The 19,272-nt window shown below is 44.6% G+C and overlaps 1 protein-coding gene across 2 annotated transcripts in view; it reads left to right on the forward strand.

Annotated features, from left to right (window-relative positions):
• The window catches only part of MIB1 (MIB E3 ubiquitin protein ligase 1), a 203,770-nt gene that overhangs the window by 161,585 nt on the left and 22,913 nt on the right, over positions 1-19,272 (forward strand). For both annotated transcript variants that reach the window (XM_082258499.1, XM_082258498.1), the window contains exons 15-16: positions 6,393-6,554; positions 16,262-16,443. In XM_082258499.1, coding sequence (XP_082114625.1) covers positions 6,393-6,554; positions 16,262-16,443 — 344 coding nt within the window. The remainder of the gene's footprint in view (positions 1-6,392; positions 6,555-16,261; positions 16,444-19,272) is intronic.

A 19,272-nucleotide genomic window follows, 5' to 3' on the forward strand; every position in this document is an offset into this window, starting at 1 on the left:
TAACGATCCAGCGGCTCCCGAGCCGCATCGGCCGTTACCGATTGAAAGCTGACTGTCGGCTGTTAACCACGGTACCGGGATGGTGCCTCTAGCTAGGCATCATCCCGGTATACCCCCGCAAAATCTGCCGACGTAGATCTACGTCAGTTTGCGGTAAGTGGTTAAATACAACCAAAAGAAAGCTCAAATTCTTTGTACGGTAGGTTGTTGCCTTTCTACAGGCGTGCACAATTTTAAAGCATGGCGTGTGTGGTAACTATTTGCACGGCGTAACATCTTTTATATTTTACAAAATTGGGTATTCTGTTGTATGGGGCAATTACGAGAAGTTCATTGTCTGGGTTTACATAAATAAACATAAAAATAATAATATATAAAGCAGCAGAATCAAAATCAAGTGGAGTCCCATTCCAAACACACCTGTGACCCAATTTGCCCCAAATTGGGTTGCAACCCATAGCCCAGGAGACACCCCAATAAGTAAAAATGGTAATGCATAAGTCATTTTTTCATGAGGGTTTCTATATAGTCCTTGACTCTAAAAACATGCTGGACATTGTAGATGGAACATATAATTCTGGTTGGTGCATTGTTATGGAAATATAACTGTAAGCCCAGCACTTAGTTTACAAAACGAATCTTTCAAGTTGGCTAAATAATAAATCTGCCTATTGATATTTGATTTTTGTATTGTTTTATTTTTTAAGAACATCCCATTGTCCCTTACCTTGGCAGTTTTTAGCATTTCATACCATTCCCTTACCTTTTTTAGTTTTTTTTTTTTACTTTTTTTCTTATTCCCTCTATGCTATTTCATTAAGATTAAAGTGTGTTTCCGCATCTGTAATGGGCTGCCAGCTCTTCATTATCAGTTGTAGACACTTTGCCAACAAAGACTAGAAGCTGGCCCTCCTGCACTGTATGTTAATAAGGGATGGCTCAGTGAGTCCCCAGTCTGCCTCCTCGCTGTCAAATGCTCCCTGAAGAGCAAGCTAAATGCCGCAGGCGAAATGGCAGACAGGCATCCTCAGAAGTGCCTGGGTCCGGGCAGGTAGTCCCTACCCTCAAAAGTGTTCCAGAACCTGTATCTCAGGTGGAGGATGCTGAATGTGGAAGGACAGGCTGGGATCGAAATGGCAGGCAGACAGGCATCCTCAGAAGTGCCTGGGCCCGGGCAGGTAGTCCCTACCCTCAAAAGTGTTCCAGAACCTGTATCTCAGGTGGAGGATGCTGAATGTGGACTTCCCTGCCACTAGATTCAGTAACAAAGTGGGCATGCTTGTCTCCAAGTATAGGGATCCTCTAGCGGAAGCAGTGGATGCTTTGGTGCCTCTGGGGGATCAGTACACCCCTAATCTATGCCTTATCTTATCTTCCCTGAAAATGCTTACTCAACTTCTTTGCAAAATGAAGATTGAGGGAATTTGGGTGCTTCTTTTTGCTGAGGACTAGCCCAGGCGAATGTGGTATGCTTTCCTGATAAGATTCATGGCAGATACTCCATGAGATCTGCTGGATCATCAGGATCTGCTGTCTGAAGGACCAATTTGTCATCCTGCTTCATGATTGCTGGCTTTAATGGCATGGCTGTTAAAGACCATATTTTGAGGGATAGGGGTATCTCAGAGTCTGTGATATTTACAATTCTAAAAGCTAATAAATCTACTTCTCGTAAGCAGCGTTTGGTCCACAACACTATCCAGTATCAGTTTTCTGCCCTTTCTCTTCTGATTCAGATATTGTTGGCCTCTTACGCTTTAAGACTTTTGTAGAGGGATTCTCCCATTTAGCTCTTTCCCTTGTAACTTTGTTGGATCTGAATCTAGTTCTCTATCAACTTCAGATCCCTGTAAAAACATTCCTCTCTCTTCTCCCATTCCCAAGGTGTTTTTTCTTTTAGCCATTACCGCTACGAGTCATGTCTTCTTACTGGTTGCCTTATTCTTGTGAGGAATCCTTTCTGCTATTGCATAGGGATAAGCTGGTGTTGGGCTTTTCCACATAAAATAATTGTTTCTCACATTTTCAAGGCTGTTACCTGGTCTTCTGTTTGCATGTTCTCTTCGATTTTACCAGGGAGATGTTTTCAGTCGTATCTGATGCCCGCTTTGAGCTTAGTCGTTCAGAAGCTTTCTGAGCTGCAATCGTCCTTTTGTTTTTTGTTTTTTTGTGGGCCTGTTAGCATTTGTTTGTTGGGTTTGGATGTCCTGAACGGTAAAGATTTTGTGTCCCTCGACTAACACAAAAGAAAACCGGATTTATGTACTCGCTGTAAAATCCTTTTCTTGAAGTCCATTGAGGAACACCTGTCCCACCCTTTGTGCTTATGGTCATGCTCTTAGTACTTGTTTGCTACAAAACATAGGCATGCTAGTAGTGGCAGGGTTTATCCTGGGCTGGTCCACTGTTTTTTTTTTTTTTCTAGTTTCCTCCTTTAGGCAACAGTATAACCCAACTGTTTAAAACATCCTTGGTCTCTCAGTGGACTTCAGGGAACCGATTTTTATGGACAAAAATCGTATTTTCTCTTTCGTTCATTGACAGCCACATCTCCATATCTTCTTTGACCCGTGGGTTATGCTGCTCCTCCTAGGAGTAGGGCTCTAGACGGAAAAGGCTTAACAAAGGTTAAAAAGACTTTGAATATGCCCGTGGGCAGTCCCAGGAGGTATACTCCCAATTCCTGCTCTAGGACGTCAGTTTCTTTCTGCCTAGTCAGGAGTAAGGACCTTGCTCCTTGCTGGCATCTCTGGTCCTGGCATTTTTTCCTTTTTAAACTGAATTTTTTTTTTCTTATTTTCTGTTCCTCTGAGAACTACAATCAACTGCCGGACTGGGCGACAGACTGGATATTCTAGATCCTAGATCTAGAATATTTTCTAGAAGGTCTCCCCCAGTCGGGCCAGCGCATGCGCACAGGCCTCAGCTCCGTGCTAGATCGGCCCCGACCTAGTCCCACTGGAAAAATGATAGTCTGGCGACCAGACTTTCCAGATGGCCTTATGTGATCTTCCCTTGTGGGGAATAGTCTGTTCGGAGCCTCCCTGGAAAGGTCTCCTCCGGAGGTTCCTTGAGAGCCTGGTCTGGTATGCCGACGGGGCCTTCCAGACCTGCAAATAAACACCCCTTCTGCCTGAAGGGGCGCTCTCACCCGTATCTAAGATGGGGGAAGACGTCTTCGCCTTTTTCTGGACCCGTGGATCTCCCTGATTCAATACAAGTGGATCCACAAGCTGTTTCAGTCCGGCTACAAGATTAGTTATTTTCCCAGACCCCCAAGATATGAGGGTCATCCACGTTTCCTGGCGTGAGTGAGGATAATTATCAAGAGGTCTCACCTCAACCCCTCTGTTTTTTTCGCTAGTGCTGGCATTGTTGTGCCAGCGGGGGATTGCGATACTGGAAGTAACTGGATGCTCTGAAGGGCAACTGGGTGATTACTGTGGGGACTCTGCAGGAGTTTGGTTGGAAATTACATTTCCAGGTATTGGCTCTGGTTTCGTCCACCTAGTTGGACTATTGGGGTCTGTTCTGGACTTGGCCTCAGCCAGGGTGTTCCTCCCGTGGGACCAGTCCGGAACTATCCACACGAGACATCTTCAAAGAGAGATTCTTGTCATGTGGGGCAAGAATCCACAATGTCTAGGCAATCTGAGCCGGGGTATGAGAGGGTCCCTGACAGGGTGGCTTCCCTCTCCAGCGCTTCGTCAGGTAAATCTTCCTTCCCCTGTACGGGACGGCGGTCGCCACGGATGCCAGCCTGTCTGAGTGGGGTGGCGTTTATTTGCACGGATTGTTCTCAGGGGGTCTACACTCTGGTAGAATCCAGACTACTGATCAATATTACTGGTCACTTCTTCCAGAGGTGTTTCATCAGTTGTGTCTCCACTGGGGAACTCCCGAGGTTTTCCTGTTGGCCTCTCGTTTCAACAGGAAAGTGCTTGGGTTTGTGACACGGTCTTAGGATCCTCTGGCCAATGCCACAGACGTACTGGTGGCTCTTTCGGGACCAGTATCATCTGATATACGTCTTTCCTCTTCTAGAACTTCTGCCAAGACTCCTGCGTAGACTCGAGGCAGAAGGGTTTACGGCCATCCTGGTGGCTCCAAACTGGCCTAGCTGGTTTTGGTACGCAGATCTGATATGGTTGGTCGCCGATGCTCCTTGGAAATTTCCTTTTAGAAGAGATCTTTTGGCTCAAGGGCCTTTCTTCCATCTTGCCTTATGGTCGCTAGCTTTTATGGCTTGGCTGTCGGAAGCCAGGTGTTGATGGCTAGACAGGGTGATCTGAATTGGTGATTCCCACGCTGCTGTAAGCTGGTAAATCTATTTCTAGGTAGTTTTACCATTGCGTTTGAAGAGCGTACTTGCGGATATGATTCTCTTGGGGTTCACCCCTGCTCCTTTTCAGTGACTCGGATTTTGGCCTTCCCCCAACCAGGTGTGGAGCAGCGCCTGGCCTCAGGTACCACCGAGGGCCAGGTTCGGCCTTTGCGGTTTCTTTCATCGTCCTTTGGCTACGTTTTTCTGTGGGGCACGCCTTTGTTTGAGGAGTTCACCACTTGGCTCCCCCAGTGCGTTTCCATTGCCCTAGTGGGATCTCATCTTGGTGCTGTCGGTTCTTCAGTAACCGCTGTTGGAAAATATTCACGAGATTCCTCTGCTTTAATGTCCCAGGTGGTGGTCTTGGTGGCTTTTAATCTTTTAGGGTGTCAAAGCTGGCAGTTTTTCTTATCGTTCACCTTATTTGGTGATTCACCGAAATAAAGTAGTGCCTTGGCCCTGCCAGTCATTCCTTCCAAAAGTTGTCTCTGGTTCCATTTAAATAGGGCATGTGTTACCTTCCTTGTGTCCTAGCTTAAGCACCCTAAAGAGCTTGCCTTGCACTCTTTGGATGTGGCTTGGGCAATCAGGGTGTACCTGGCGATGCCTGAGTCTACCAAAAATCAGATTTGCTTTTCATCCTTACGGATGAATTCTGTTAGGGACTTGCCGTGTCTGCTGCAACCATTTTTAGATGGTTAGGTGGATGGTGGTGCAGGCCTTTTCCATTAAGGGTCAGGATCCTCCTTCCCTGTTATGGCGCATTTTATATGGACGCTTAGTGTGTCTTGAGACTTTGGTCATTGGAGAAACAGAGTCGCTCAGGTGTATCAGTCCAACCTGGTGCTGGTAAGACCCGTCATCCAGATAAAGTGCAAAAGAAATAGTAGAACGGCACTCAGGTAGATGAAAGCAATAGAAATACTTTTATTCTTCAAATCATATGTAGACAGACAGTGCAGGGAACAGGTAATCCAAGGTTAACGCGTTTCACGGCACACACAGCCGCTTACTCATAACCGGTTATGAGTAAGCGGCTGTGTGTGCCGTGAAACGCGTTAACCTTGGATTACCTGTTCCCTGCACTGTCTGTCTACATATGATTTGAAGAATAAAAGTATTTCTATTGCTTTCATCTACCTGAGTGCCGTTCTACTATTTCTTGAGACTTTGGTCATCAGGCGTCAGTTGTGCAGGTTTGCCAGGCGGCTACCTGGTTGTCCACGCACATTTTCACAAATTTTATAAGGTGGATGTGTTGGCTTCTGCGGATGCCTCCTTTTGGCTGCAAGGGTTTGCAGGCCGCTGTTGGAGAGGATTAGTCCTCTTTGAGGGTGTACTTTTTTTTTTTTAGGTGAGCTCCAGTTGTTCCTGGTGAGCTCCTGTTTTACCTGGTTGGCTACGTTTAGCCTTGGGGAAGTATATTTATTGCTGTGTTCTTCCCACACCTCATGTTGACACTGCTTTGGGGCATCCCAAGGGTCAAAGAAGATATGGAGCGGTGTCTGTCAATGAACGAAAGAGAAAACTGGATATTTGGCTTACCGTAAAATCATTTTCTCTGATGATCATTGACAGACACAGCTCCCACCCCTCTGTGAAGTTGGGTTATGTGATCTTCTGACACTGCTTGTTACAAAACTGATGTCCTAGAGCAGGAAGTGGGAGTATACCCCCTGGGACTGCCCATGGGCGTAGTCAAAGTCTTGTTAACCTTTGTTGACCCTTTTCCGCCTAGTGTCCTACTCCTAGGAAGAGCAGCATAACCCACGGTTCAAAGATGATATTGAGCTGTGTCTGTCAATGAACATCAGACAAAAGGATTTTACGGTAAGACAAAAATCCATTTTTTGGCACTTGTACAGGTAAAAACACCATGTGTTTTTTTTATTACAGACCGAAAGGGAGCAAATAACAGAAATTCATTGTTAGGCTTTACATACAATTTAAAAATGTAAATAATAAAAATTAAAAAAAAAAACCTCAGACTTCCTGTGTCCCTCAATGGACTCCCAAGAAAATGATTTTACTGCGAGTAAAAAAGAACCCCTTTTTTCCCCCATTGTAGTTGTTGGTGCGTGCTGAAGCAAAACTGGATATCCAAGATAAGGATGGTGATACACCACTGCATGAAGCCCTTAGACACCATACATTGTCTCAGCTGCGACAGCTTCAGGACATGCAGGATGTTGGCAAAGTTGACACTACATGGGAGCCCTCAAAGAATACAGTAAGTCTTTTTACCTCCGTTTAGGTGTTATGTGAATAAAGTGTTTAAAGTATTATAAACCCACAACAGTGAAATCAGTCTGTATGTGCAGTAAAGCATGCTTGTTATACTCACTGTGGAACCGAAGGGGTTAATAATCTGCATAGTGTATAAAGGCTGTGTGATCTCTCTAAACCTCCTCTTCTACTGTCCCCTAATTATTTCCTGATAATACAGAGCTCGGGGAGAAGCTGCACATGCTCAGTTTGGTGTGTACTGCGAGAGAGTTTTTCTTTTTTTCTTGGGAGAGTGCATCTGATCAGCACAGGGCCAATCAGAACTGTCCAGATAGAGGATCAGGGGAGAATGAAAACTACTCCTACAAGCTTAACTAGGAACTGATAGAAGCCACAAGGCTGCTATATACTGCTGATAAGAAAAAATATTTAGCGGTTTATATTTACCAAATAAAAAAAATTTGCATTTCTATGTTCTGTGTACTATCTACCAGATATAGTGAATGCAGGTTATGGGTTTAGTAACACTTTAAAGTTTAGTGAACCAGTTGGTTGCTGTTAAAAAAAAAAAAAAAATGTATGCTCTTTTTTGTGGAAAGTGAATTCATTTTGTGAGATGTGTTAGGCATGAACACATGATTTTTTTTATTTAATGCTATATATATATATATATATATATATATATATATAATTTTTTTTTTTAGCTTTACATAACATACATAGAATGTGTTGTTTATTTGCCTTTTGACATACTATTAATTTTTATTTGATGAAAATTATATGACAGACACATTTTCCACTATCAGTGCCAGCATTGAGGTTCCCCCTCCAGCACACACAACCCATTAGCTAGTTTGTATATTGTCATATCGTATGCCCAGCTTATGTAGGTTGACCTGTCTGCAGTATATATGCACTTTTACTTTAGCGATCAGCTTCAAATGCAGGTGCATAAACCCTCAGTGGCCAGTCAGCAGTATATACAGTGGGTATAGAAAAGAATCCCCCCACTGTCCAACTGTATTTACTAGTGCAACTTTTAACATCCAAGTGAAAGCTATAACACAATGTCAGAAAAATAACAATTCAAAAACAGAATCACTGAGTTGGAAAAAAGATTTTATGTTATGTCCGTGTTTTGTTGAACCACCTTTTGCTTTAAAGTATTTTTAACCTTGGGGCTGTATTACACTGCCAGCCCCTCTCTTGTATTCAGCTATAACACACTTTGTAAGTGTATGTGGAAAATAGAACCTCTATAAATACCATTTTTGCTTATAGCTTCAGGCCAGCCACTCTTTTACTCTGATCCAGGGCTACAGCAGGAGGAGCCGAGATCTCCCGCTGACGTCAGCCAGAAGGTCATGTGACCACTGTGCTGGCCACACTCAGCTCTTTCTGCTGTAGCCCTTAGATGGGTGGGGAGAGTGGCTGGGAGTCACGTGCCTGAAGATATCTGCAAAAATGGTATTTAGACGCTTAGTTTTCAACATACACTATAACTGTGTGTTATAGCTGAATACAAGAGAGGGGCTAGGGAAGGGGTGAGGACGACATAGGAGAGCAGAGGGGAAAGAGGAGAGAGCAGATGACTGAGACACGTATCCTGACCACGATCTCATAGCTCAGCGGCCATGATAAATGTGGTCTGCTCTCGGGGGGGGGGGGGGGGGGGAGTCAGGACCAGGCAGCATCAAACCGCTATTGTAGGAGATACTAAGGGGTAATTGAAAAAACGAAAGCACAATGCTGTACAACTTACACTTTAAGGGGGGGGGGGGGGCGGTTATCAACTACTTTAATTTACAGCCTTTAATCTGTTAAGATATGTCTACTAACTTTGCACATGTAGACTTTGCAATATTTGTCTACTCTTCTCTGCAGAACTGCTCAAGTTCAGTTAAAATTGATAATGACTGTTTGTGGACTGCCGTCTTCAAGTCATTCCACAGATTTCGCAGCTGTATTGGATTTCCGCCAGGCGTATCATTTGCTCTAGAGGCCAAATAATAAAATTTTAGTCTCGTCTGACCACCTTAATCACTTTTGGACCGGGCCTTTTTCTGACACTTGTTTACAAGTTAAAATTATTTTTTTAGCTAGAAAATTACTTAGAACCCCCAATTATTATATATTTTTCTATAGCAGAGACCCTAGAAAATAAAATGGAGATCGGTGCAATATTTTTTTATCACACTGTTTTTGCGCAGCGGGCTTACAAACACAATTTTTTTGGAAAAAAATACACTTTTTTGAATTAAAAAAAATAAGAAAACAGTAAAGTTAGCCCAATTTTTTTCTATAATCTGAAAGATAATGTTACACCAAGTAAATGGATACCAGAAATGTCATGCTTCAAAATTGTGCACACTCGTGGAATGGCGACAAACATTGGTACTTAAAAATCTCCATAGGCGACATTTTAAAAATTTCTACAGGTTACCAGTTTAGAGTTAGAGGAGATCTAGGGCTCAAATTATTGCTCTCGCTCTAACAATCGTGGGGATACCTCATGTGTGGTTTGAATACCAAATACATATATGGGCGCGACTTGCATATGCGTTTGCTTCTGCGAGCGAGCTAACAGGGACAAAGCGCTTTTATTTATTTTCCAATTTATTTTATCTTTTATTTATTTTTACACTATCCTTTAAAAAAAAAAACATTTTGATCACTTTTATTCTTATTACAAGGAATGTAAACATCCCTTGTAATGTAAATAAGCATGGCAGGACCTTTTTCTCTTACGTCCTCTGACAGTCGCCGCCCACTCATACAGTCTTCACCAATGGGTATTGACCTCTTATCCACAGGAGCAAGCTAGGCATAAGACTTGTTAAAAACAAAGCAATTTACATAGACACACCTGTAGGGGGCTGTCCCTTTGGTCCAATACCCCCCTGCTATCAACCTTCCCAACTCAGCTTCCTGTTCTGTCTCTTGTGGATGACATCACTTCCTTTACTGTATGCAGAGATCGTTCCTAGCAGCGTGGTAACACTTCTGGGGGTTCTTTTTGCTGGTTTTGGGGAATATTCTTCTGTTTTCAGTGCTTTTCCCATCTCAGGGGGGTGCCTTAGTGTAATCCTTATTGCAGTGCATCGCGTCTTAAAGGGCCAGCGATAGTGATTTTTCTCATGGAGTCCCAGGACTGCAAATTCCCCCCAGCCTTGGTGAGTGTTTCAGGTACTCCTGAATCTTCACCTTCCCTTGCTGCTGCACTTGCGACTTTAGCGTCCAAGGTGGATTTGTTGATGTCAGAGCGGGATTCTAGGAAAAGAGCTAGGACTTCATTGTCCTCTGATTCTGAGTCTGATATGGTTGCCCTGGACAGTTTACCCCCTGAGGGGTCTCAGTCCTTGCATTCTGATATGGAGGTGGAGGAGGAGGATGATCCTTCTGAAGCGGCTAAAGAACGCGCTGCTGTGTCTGCGCTCATTGCTTCTGTTAAGAGACACTACATTTAGAGGATGAGCCCAACCCACCGGGTAAGCAGTCTTTCTTTGGGACTCGCAGAACCCGGAAAGCGGCACATGTGTTTCCTTGTCCCGCTGAGTTTCACGAAACAGTGAACGAACAATGGCGTAATTTTAAAGCGCCCTTTTGTGGTACCAAAACGGTTTCAGTTCCGTCACCCTTTCGCGTCTCCTACGGATTTGCGATGGACCGTGTCCCCTAACGTGGATCACACGGTGTCCAGGTTAAACAAAGCCACTCTCATGCCCTCTGAGGATTCTCCGGTGTTCAGGGACCCTACAGATAGGCGGGTGGAATCTCTTACTCGCCACGCATATATGGTGGCGGGTTCCTTACTGAAGCCCATCTTCACCTCTGTTATGGTCTCTTACGCTGTGGCCGATTGGGCCCAGGTGCTCAAACACACTCTGAAGGCGAATTCCGCCCCTCCAGCTACTGTGGAAATGGTGGAGCAGATGTGTCTGGGGGTTTTGTACCTGTGTGACGCGGCCTTGGATGAGGCTCCTCTAGCAGCACGGCTGTCTGGTGTCACGGTGCTGCTCCATCGTTTGATGTGGCTGAAGAGCTGGTCAGCTGACCAGTCTTCCAGGAAGACGGTATCTGACATCCCTTATGCGGGAAATTGTCTTTTTGGGGATTCCCTGGACGAGTTGGTTAAAGGGGTCACTGGGGGTAAGAGCACTCTGCTGCCCAAGGGTAAGTTTTTCTGCGGTAAGGAATCCAGGGGCATCCCTCCTCACTCTTTTCCGGTGGCAAGGGAGTTGGCCTTCCTGCAAACTGGTGTGGACCAGCACCTTGCGTTGACCACGATTAAGGGCCAGTTATCTGCACTGGCTATCCTTTTCCAGCGGCCCTTGGCGTCTAATTCTTTGATACGCACCTTTATTCAAGGAGTGCGTCATTTGGCTCCTCCTCGGAGGGCGCCTTTACCTCCTTGGGACCTGAACTTGGTTCTGTCTGTTTTGCAACGTCCTCCCTTTGAAAACATCAGGGAAATTTCTCTGCCTCTGCTGTCACGAAAGGTTGCCTTTCTGGTGGCGATCACTTCTGCCCGCAGAGTGTTGGAGTTGGCGGCCCTGTCTTGCAGCTCCCCTTACCTGGTGGTTCATAGGGATAAGGTGGTCTTGCGACCTAACCAATCTTTCCTTCCTAAGGTGGTTTCTGATTTTCACCTTAACGAGGATATTGTTTTGCCTTCGCTGTGTGCGAATCTTAAGCATCCTAAGGAGTTTGCCTCGCATTCCTTGGATGTTGTCCGGGCTATCAGGGTTTACCTGTCGTCCACTGAATCCTTTAGGAAGTCGGATTCTCTTTGTCCTTCCTGAGGGACCTCGGAAGGGTACGGCTGCGTCTGCGGCAACCATTTCAAGATGGATCAGACAGACGATTGTACAGGCCTATTCGATTAAGGAACGGGTACCGCCCTTCCCTGTCAAGGTGCACTCTACCAGAGCAGTGAGCGTGTCATGGGCTTTCCGGCATCAGGCTTCGGTTGCCCAGGTGTGCAAGGCTGCGACTTGGTCATCCGTGCACACCTTCTCAAAATTTTAAAACTTGATGTTCTGGCATCTGCAGATGCCTCCTTTGGCCGCAAAGTTATGTGTGTGGCAGTGCCTTGAGGGGGCCCTGGCTTTGCTGGTCCCTGACTGATGGGCTTGTTTTCCCCTTGTTTCTTTGCTTTCCTGGGTTGTTGCTCCAGTTGAGCTTTTTTGTTAACCAGAGGGTTTACCTTTCTCTTCAGATAAGGTTCCTTTCTCTGACCTGGGTGCTGCGTTGCCTTTTTGACGGTGTGCTTCCCACCCCTCATGTCTACACTGCTTTGGGACATCCCATTGGTGAAGACTGTATGAGTGGGCGGCGACTGTCAGAGGACATAAGAGAAAACTGGATTTTTGTAAAATCTTACCGTAAAATTCCTTTCTCTGAGTCCTCTGACAGTCACCGCCCCCGCCCCTCTTTTGGGGTTTCATGGACTCTAACTGCTTGCTACCAAACTGAGTTGGGAAGGCTGATAGCAGGGGGGTATTGGACCAAAGGTACAGCCCCCTACAGGTGTGTCTATGTAAATTGCTTTGTTTTTAACAAGTCTTATGCCTAGCTTGCTCCTGTGGATAAGAGGTCAATACCCATTGATGAAGACTGTATGAGTGGGTGGCGTCTGTCAGAGGACTTAGAGAAAGGAATTTTACGGTAAGATTTTACAAAAATTCCGTTTTATCCACTTCCCGACCGCCCGCCGCAGTTATACTGCGGCAAGGCGGCCCTCATGCGCGAACCGACGTACGTGTACGTCGGTCGCGCGCCTGCAGCTAGGGGGCGAGCGCACTCCCGCCCCTTCTCATCAGCGGGACTCCGATGCACGGGGCAGGCGGCTCCGATTTCCGCCTGACACCTGCGATCGCTCCCCACTGAGAAAACGGTCAGCTGTTCTAAACACAGCTGACCGTTCTTTACTCTGAAATGATCACAGAGTTCCTGTGATCCTTCTATGTAGGAACACAGGTCTCTGTGATCATTTCACAAGCCCCGCCCCCCATACAGTTAGAAACACGCCCCTAGGTACACATTTAACCCCTTGATCACTTACTGTGTTAACCCCTTGATCACTTACTGTGTTAACCCCTTCCCTGCCAGTGTTGTCATTACAGTAACAGTGCATATTTTTATCACTGATTACTGTAGTATTGTCACTGGTCCCCCAAAAGTGTCAAAAATGTGAGTCAGTGGTCCAATCTGTACGCCACAATGTCGCAGTCCCGCAAAAAAACGCAGATCGCTGCCTTTTCTAGTAAAAAAAAAAACAATAAAAATGGCATAACTCTTTCCCGTAGTTAGTAGACAAAATAACTTTTGCGCAAACCAATCAAAATACCCTTATTGCGATTTTTTTTTTAACAAAAATATGTATCAGAAAACAAATTGGCCTAAAATGTTAAAACATTTTGACTTTTAAATATTTTTTTGGGGAATGTTATATAGCAGAATGTGAAAAATATATATATAATTTTTTTCAGAATTGTCACTCTTTTTTTTGTTTATAGCGCAAAAAATAAAAAACACACAGGTGATCAAATACCACCAGAAAGCTCTATTTGTAGGGAAGAAAAGGACATCAATTTTATTTGGGTACAACATCGCGCGACCGCGCAATTTTCCATTAAATAACGCAGTGCCGAATTGCAAAATATGGCCTGGTCATTAAGGGGGAAATCTGCTTGTCCAGAAGTGGTTAACGTGAGATCTGGGGTCAAAAAGACCTCAGATCTCACATCTACACTAAAAAAACGTAAATTTTTTAAAAGTAATTTTTTTCCATGATGAAAAAAAATGGGCTCTTTAAAGCTGTTGCTAGGAAGCAACGTATGACATCGCTCCCTCGGCCAGAAAGTTGTTAATCGGAAGAAGGTTTACCCTCAAACCTGACTATGACCCAAAGCACACAACTAAATTGACCTCACAGTGGTTGAAGGGAAAAAAAAGGTGAATGCTGCTGTATGGCATAGCCAGAGCATAGACTTAAAGTGATACTAAAGTCTAATTTAAAAAAAAAAAAGACATGTTCTACTTACCACCTCTGTGCAGTTGGTTTTACACAGAGTGGCCCAGATCCTCCTCTTCTCGGGTCCCTCTTCAGTGCTCCTGGCCCCTCCCTCCTGTTGTGTGCCCCCACAGCAAGCAGCTTGCTATGGCTCTGTGTGTCCATTCAGACATGGAGCCGTGACCCAGCCCCGCCCCCCTCTCTCTCCTGATTGGCTGGCTGGCTGGCTGACTGACTTTGATTTACAGCAGTGGGAGCCAATCGCACAACGCTTCTGTCTAAGCCAATAAGGAGGGGAGTCTCAGACAGATTAGACACTCCTGCAACATCGCTGGATAGAGAGGGGGCTCAGGTAAGTAATAGGGGGACTGAGGGGGGCTGCTGCACACAGGTGGTTTGTTTATCTTAATGCATAGAATACATAAAGATTAAAAAAACATTCTGTCTTTACAATCCCTTTAAACCACATTGAAAATCTGTAGCATGACTTAAAGACTGCAGTCCACAAAAGGTTACCATCAAATTTAACTGAACTTGAGCAGTTCTGCAAAGAAGAGTGGGCAAATATTGCAAAGTCTAGATGTGCAAAGTTAGTAGAGACACATCCCAACAGACTAAAGGCTGTAAGTAAAGCAAAATGTGGTCCAACAAAATACGGACATAGGGGGTGATCCTTTTTTACATCCGTGATTGTTTTGTTTTTTTCTGAAATGTTGTTATAGCTTTCACTTGGATGTTATAAGTTGCACTCGTAAAGACAGCTGGATAAAACAAAAACTGTGTCTGTCTTCATTTCAGGCTGCAAAGCAACAACATTTTTGATTATTTTAAAGGGGGGTTCTTTTCTATACCCACTGTATGTATTAACTCCTCACTGGCTTCTGTGCATTTGATTTAACCCGTTAGCAACCAGTTCCAACTCATGTCTTATCCCTTAAAATGGAATTTCTGTCAAAACTAAGGCAAAACCTATTACCACCCTCATTCTGAGACTAATCTATCTACCCTATGAAAGAAAATATTCTTAGACTTAAAGCCACTCTGGTCCGGTCACATTATCAGGTCCCAGCATTGGCTTTAGTGTAGAGGAGGAAAAGCCAACATTGGCTGCCCCATAGTAAGCCTATGGGGGACATCACCACACAAGCATTTGCAGTTGTTAGTGATCTCTCCTCTTCACTGAAGCCACCGCTGGAGGCATCATGTGGTTGGAGCGGCATTAGGATAGGTAGGTAAAAATATAATTTCTTATGCAGGGCAGATAGAACAGTCTTAGAATGGAGATGGGAGTAGGTTTAGTCGTATTTTATATTTAGACTGAATTTCCACTTTAAAACACCCAAGCTCCAGTGCGTGTATATTAATCCTTGTTCTTAGTATATTTGTGGTAACCCTTGAAGTGGTATTAAATCCAAAAGCAAATCTTTATTAATCTGCAGCTTACCATTTCTTAGACTTAATGTCTGCATTCGTTTTGTTTTATGAGCTTTCTTCTGTTTTCATCTGGTGATCCTGCCAGTAAGTCTGTTTTTGAAAAGAACAAGCTCTCTTGTTCATGAGTCGCTGGCCAGGTCACCAGGCGAAAACAGAAGAAAAAAAGCCTACAAAAAAGAAAGCGAATACAGCCACCACTTCTAATGATTGGTAAGCTGCAGTATATTACATTTTTGGTTTTGGATTCAATACTGCTTTATCCACTTGACCTTCAAAAGATTTACCCCCCCCCCCCTTCATGACCAGGGCATTTTATGCAATACGGCACTGTTACTTTAACTGACAATTGCGCGGTTGTGAGACACTATACCCATATAAATTGATGTCCCTTTTTCCCCACAAACTGAGCTTTCTTTTGGTGGTATTTAATCACCTCTGGGGTTGTTGTTTTTTTTTTTTTTTTTGTGCTGTCAGGTACTGACAGTAATTTATTGACCGGCACCCACTGATCGACATCTGCAGTGAAAAAACACAGCAGATCCAAGTGCCAGATTCCATACTAGATACCTGATCTGGCGCAGGAGAGCCGCCATGCCACCATAATTTATTTTTTTTTTTTTTTCATTTTAGATAGAGTAAGGAATGGTCATAACCCATATCAGTTTTTTTTTTTGCCATCTGTGTCCCATTGGGGAGATTTCCCCTCACTTCCTATCCCATAGCCAAAACAGGAAATGAGAGGAAATCCTTGCAAATTAAGAGAATCCCTTGGGAACCCCCAGGTCACCAGAACCAGTTTCCCCATAGGAAGATTCCCCTCTTACTTTTCTAGGGACAACCCAAAATTTGGGATTTTCTTCTGCTTTCACTTTCTTTGATAATGACAGGACAAATGGATAGAGTGAATCTCCCTAATGGGGGCAAAGAAAGCAGTACAAACTTGACAGGGGTTTCAATCCCTCTCCACTCTATCCAAATAAAAAAAGTTTGGCCTTTTAGTTGTACTTTAAGCACTCATTCCTCAGCTCATGTACTTGAACTCCACAGCACTACCTGACCACTAACTTCTACATGCATCAATACCTCAACCAACGCTACCCAGTGCATGTGCATTAAGATATTTCTCAGCATGCCTAATGGATACGTTTATTCTTATATACAGTATGTAATATTTTTGTTTTTCTTGTTTTACATAGGCTTATTTAAATTGTAAATTGTGTCATGCTAGAATGCTAATCCAAAGTTTTTTTTTTTTTTGCCAGCTTATTATGGGTCTTGGAACTCAAGGGGCTGAGAAGAAAAGTGCTGCCTCTATTGCTTGCTTTCTGGCAGCAAATGGAGCCGATCTTGCCATACGTAACAAAAAAGGCCAGTCTCCGCTTGACCTCTGTCCAGACCCCAGCCTGTGCAAAGCCCTGGCTAAGTGCCACAAGGAAAAATCTAGGTATGGATTGATATCGGGTCATTACTGTTTAGCACTGTGGGAGAAACAAAGGTGTTAAAGAGCAGTATTACTCTCTGTACCTAAAAAAACATACAAAATAGTACTTTAAGAAAATAGTGTGCCAAGTCACAAAAAATCTATTTAAAAGTGAATATTAATTTAGGTTCACTTGCAGCTCTGCACTCCTTATTCGATACCCTCATTCTAAAAACTAACAGACAGCACTGTCCATTGCTATTAGCTGTTCGCTATAAGCCAGGTCAACTCAGACCCCACCCTTCATCCTCATACTGCCCTTTTCTGTCTGTTATACATACAGTGCCTTAAAGTATTCATACCCCTTGAAATTTTCCACATTTTGTCGTGTTACAACCAAAAACGTAAATGTATTTTATTGGGTTTTATGTGATATAGACCAACACAAAGAGGTACATAAATGTGAAGCGGAAGGAAAATTATAAATAGTTTTAAATTTTTTTGTGTGGCATGCATTTGTATTCAACCCCCTTTATTGTGATACCCCTAACCTAAATCTAGTGGAACTAGTTGTCTTCAGAAGTCACCTAATTAGTAAATCGAGTCCATCTGTGCGTAATTTAATCTCAGCATAAATACAGCTGTTCTGTGACGCCCTCAGAGGTTTGTTAGAGAACCTTAGTGAACAAACTACATCATGAAAGCCAAGGAACCCACCAGACAGGTCACGAATAAAGTTGAGAAGAAGTTTAAAGCAGGGTTAGGTTATAAAAGAATATCCGAAGCTTTGAACATCTCACAGGGCATTGTTCAATCCACCATCCCAAAATAGAATATGGCAAGCTACCAAGACATGGCCATCCACCTAAACTGACAGGATGGAGCATTAATTAGAGGAGCTGCAGAGATCTACAGTTCAGATGGGAGAATCTGTCCTCTTCCTCTCTGCTGAGGATTGATTAGGTGCTGTTACTGGCGACAGAGCGGTGCTGCCGAAGCAGTCAGGGTGTCCCTTAGCAATGTTTTTACACCTTTTCTTGTGGGGTCCCCATACTGACTCATGGAGTCTTTGGAGCACATTTCTCCACCTGAACCCCTATCAGAGGCTTTGGGGCCCTCTTTTGGTCCCAATCATCCATCCATGCACTGACCGGCAGTCCTGGAGTCTTTTGTGTCCCAGGTGGAGGTGGTTTTTGGTCGACGGGCTAGCAAAAAGCGCCCCCTGCCTTCCCCTGTCTCATCTTTCTCCTCAGATCCTGAATCTGCTTTGGCCGCCGTGGACGTGGGACACTCTGCTGGGACGCGCCCTGAGTTCTCAGGTAGTGAGGATGATTCCTCCACTTCTGCAACCGCGCACGAAAAGGCGCTGGTGGATACACTGATTGTATCTGCGTGAGACCTTAAAAATGGAGGACGCAGCTGAAGCTGCAACGGAGGCACTCTCACCATAACCACCGCAGACCCCACGAACCGCTGCAGCTTGGTTGGGGGTCTCGCTGTCTCCTACTCACCCTGGACCTACGACAAGGCTCCAGGTTCCAGTGGGTGAACCTCTTTCCCCAGGGGGTGAAGCAGGAACAAGCTCTTACAAGAGCTTGGTGATTATGCAAGGGCGTATGAAGAGCATAGCAATCCCTTGTAGCAGGACTCTAGATTGAGGGTGAAGTAGAACTCTTTATTGAACAGTCACACACAATTTATATACAGCATGGACCTCCCCCTCCTGATCATATTACCGCATACAGGTCAGGGGTTGCCTGATTACATTATCGTATGCAGATGAAATTGTATACAGGAACAGAATTAACTGAACTAATTATCTAGCCATCTGGACAGAACAATGTGAGGTTATTAACATTTAACAATGGAACAGGCAGACCTAACACAATACACATTATCTCAGTACACAAACAGGGCAAGCCTGTCTCTGACATTGAAGAACATGGAACAGAAGCCAATGTGATTAGCTCTTTCAATGAACATGTTCAGAATCAAACAGCTGACAAATATTACTGTCCCACTTGAAGCAATCCAAACCATTAAGTATCAGTCTTTCACTCCCAGTTATGGTTAATTCCGACACAGATGCGACTCCCCTAGTTGCTAGGCTCTCTGTTTCAGCAGTGGTCCTTCTGCCTATTTTCTGGCTCAAGTGCTTGTCTGCAGACCAGACTTCTAAGAAGGCCTTGACTAATCTTCCTTTTCAAGGAGATCGCCTGTTTGGAGCTACTTTGGATGACATCATTAAGGGTCTCACAGGGGGGGAAGAGTACTTTTCTTCTGCAGGCTACTAAGGGCAAGGTCCCCCGTCGTAGATGTAGGCCATCCTTCTCGGTTTATGAGAAGTTTTTTCATCTCAGGGGCGACTGACAAGGGATCAAAGCCTTTCAGGGCCTCCTCTGGTGGATCCAAGCGAACTTGGTCTTGCAAGTCGAGAGCAGGCTTATCCATACTCGTGGACAAGGCTCCTTCAGCATGAAGGTGCGCCCTCATCCGTATCGGGGTGGGGAGATGCCTTCGCTGGTTTCCGGACCAGTGGACTTCCCTGGTAAAAGACAAGTGGGTCCACGAAGTCATACGATTTGGCTACAGGATCGAGTTTTGCTCTTACCCCCAGCAAGGTTCTTTCCTTCAAACGTGCGCCTGTCCCCAGACTGCTTACAGGGTCTGTTTGGAGCAGTACAAGACCTGTTACTTAAAGGGGTGATTGTCCCGGGTTCAAACCTGTTTACAGTTACCAGGAAGGAATGCAAGGTGTGTCCAATCCTGGACCTCAAGGCGCTGAACTGCTTTGTGCAGGTGCAGAAGTTCAGAATGGAGTCCATGCGCACGGTGGTGGCATCCCTGCATCAG

Source organism: Pelophylax lessonae (genome assembly GCF_965119305.1).
Source record: "Pelophylax lessonae genome assembly, chromosome: 5".
NCBI classification, from domain to species: domain Eukaryota; kingdom Metazoa; phylum Chordata; class Amphibia; order Anura; family Ranidae; genus Pelophylax; species Pelophylax lessonae.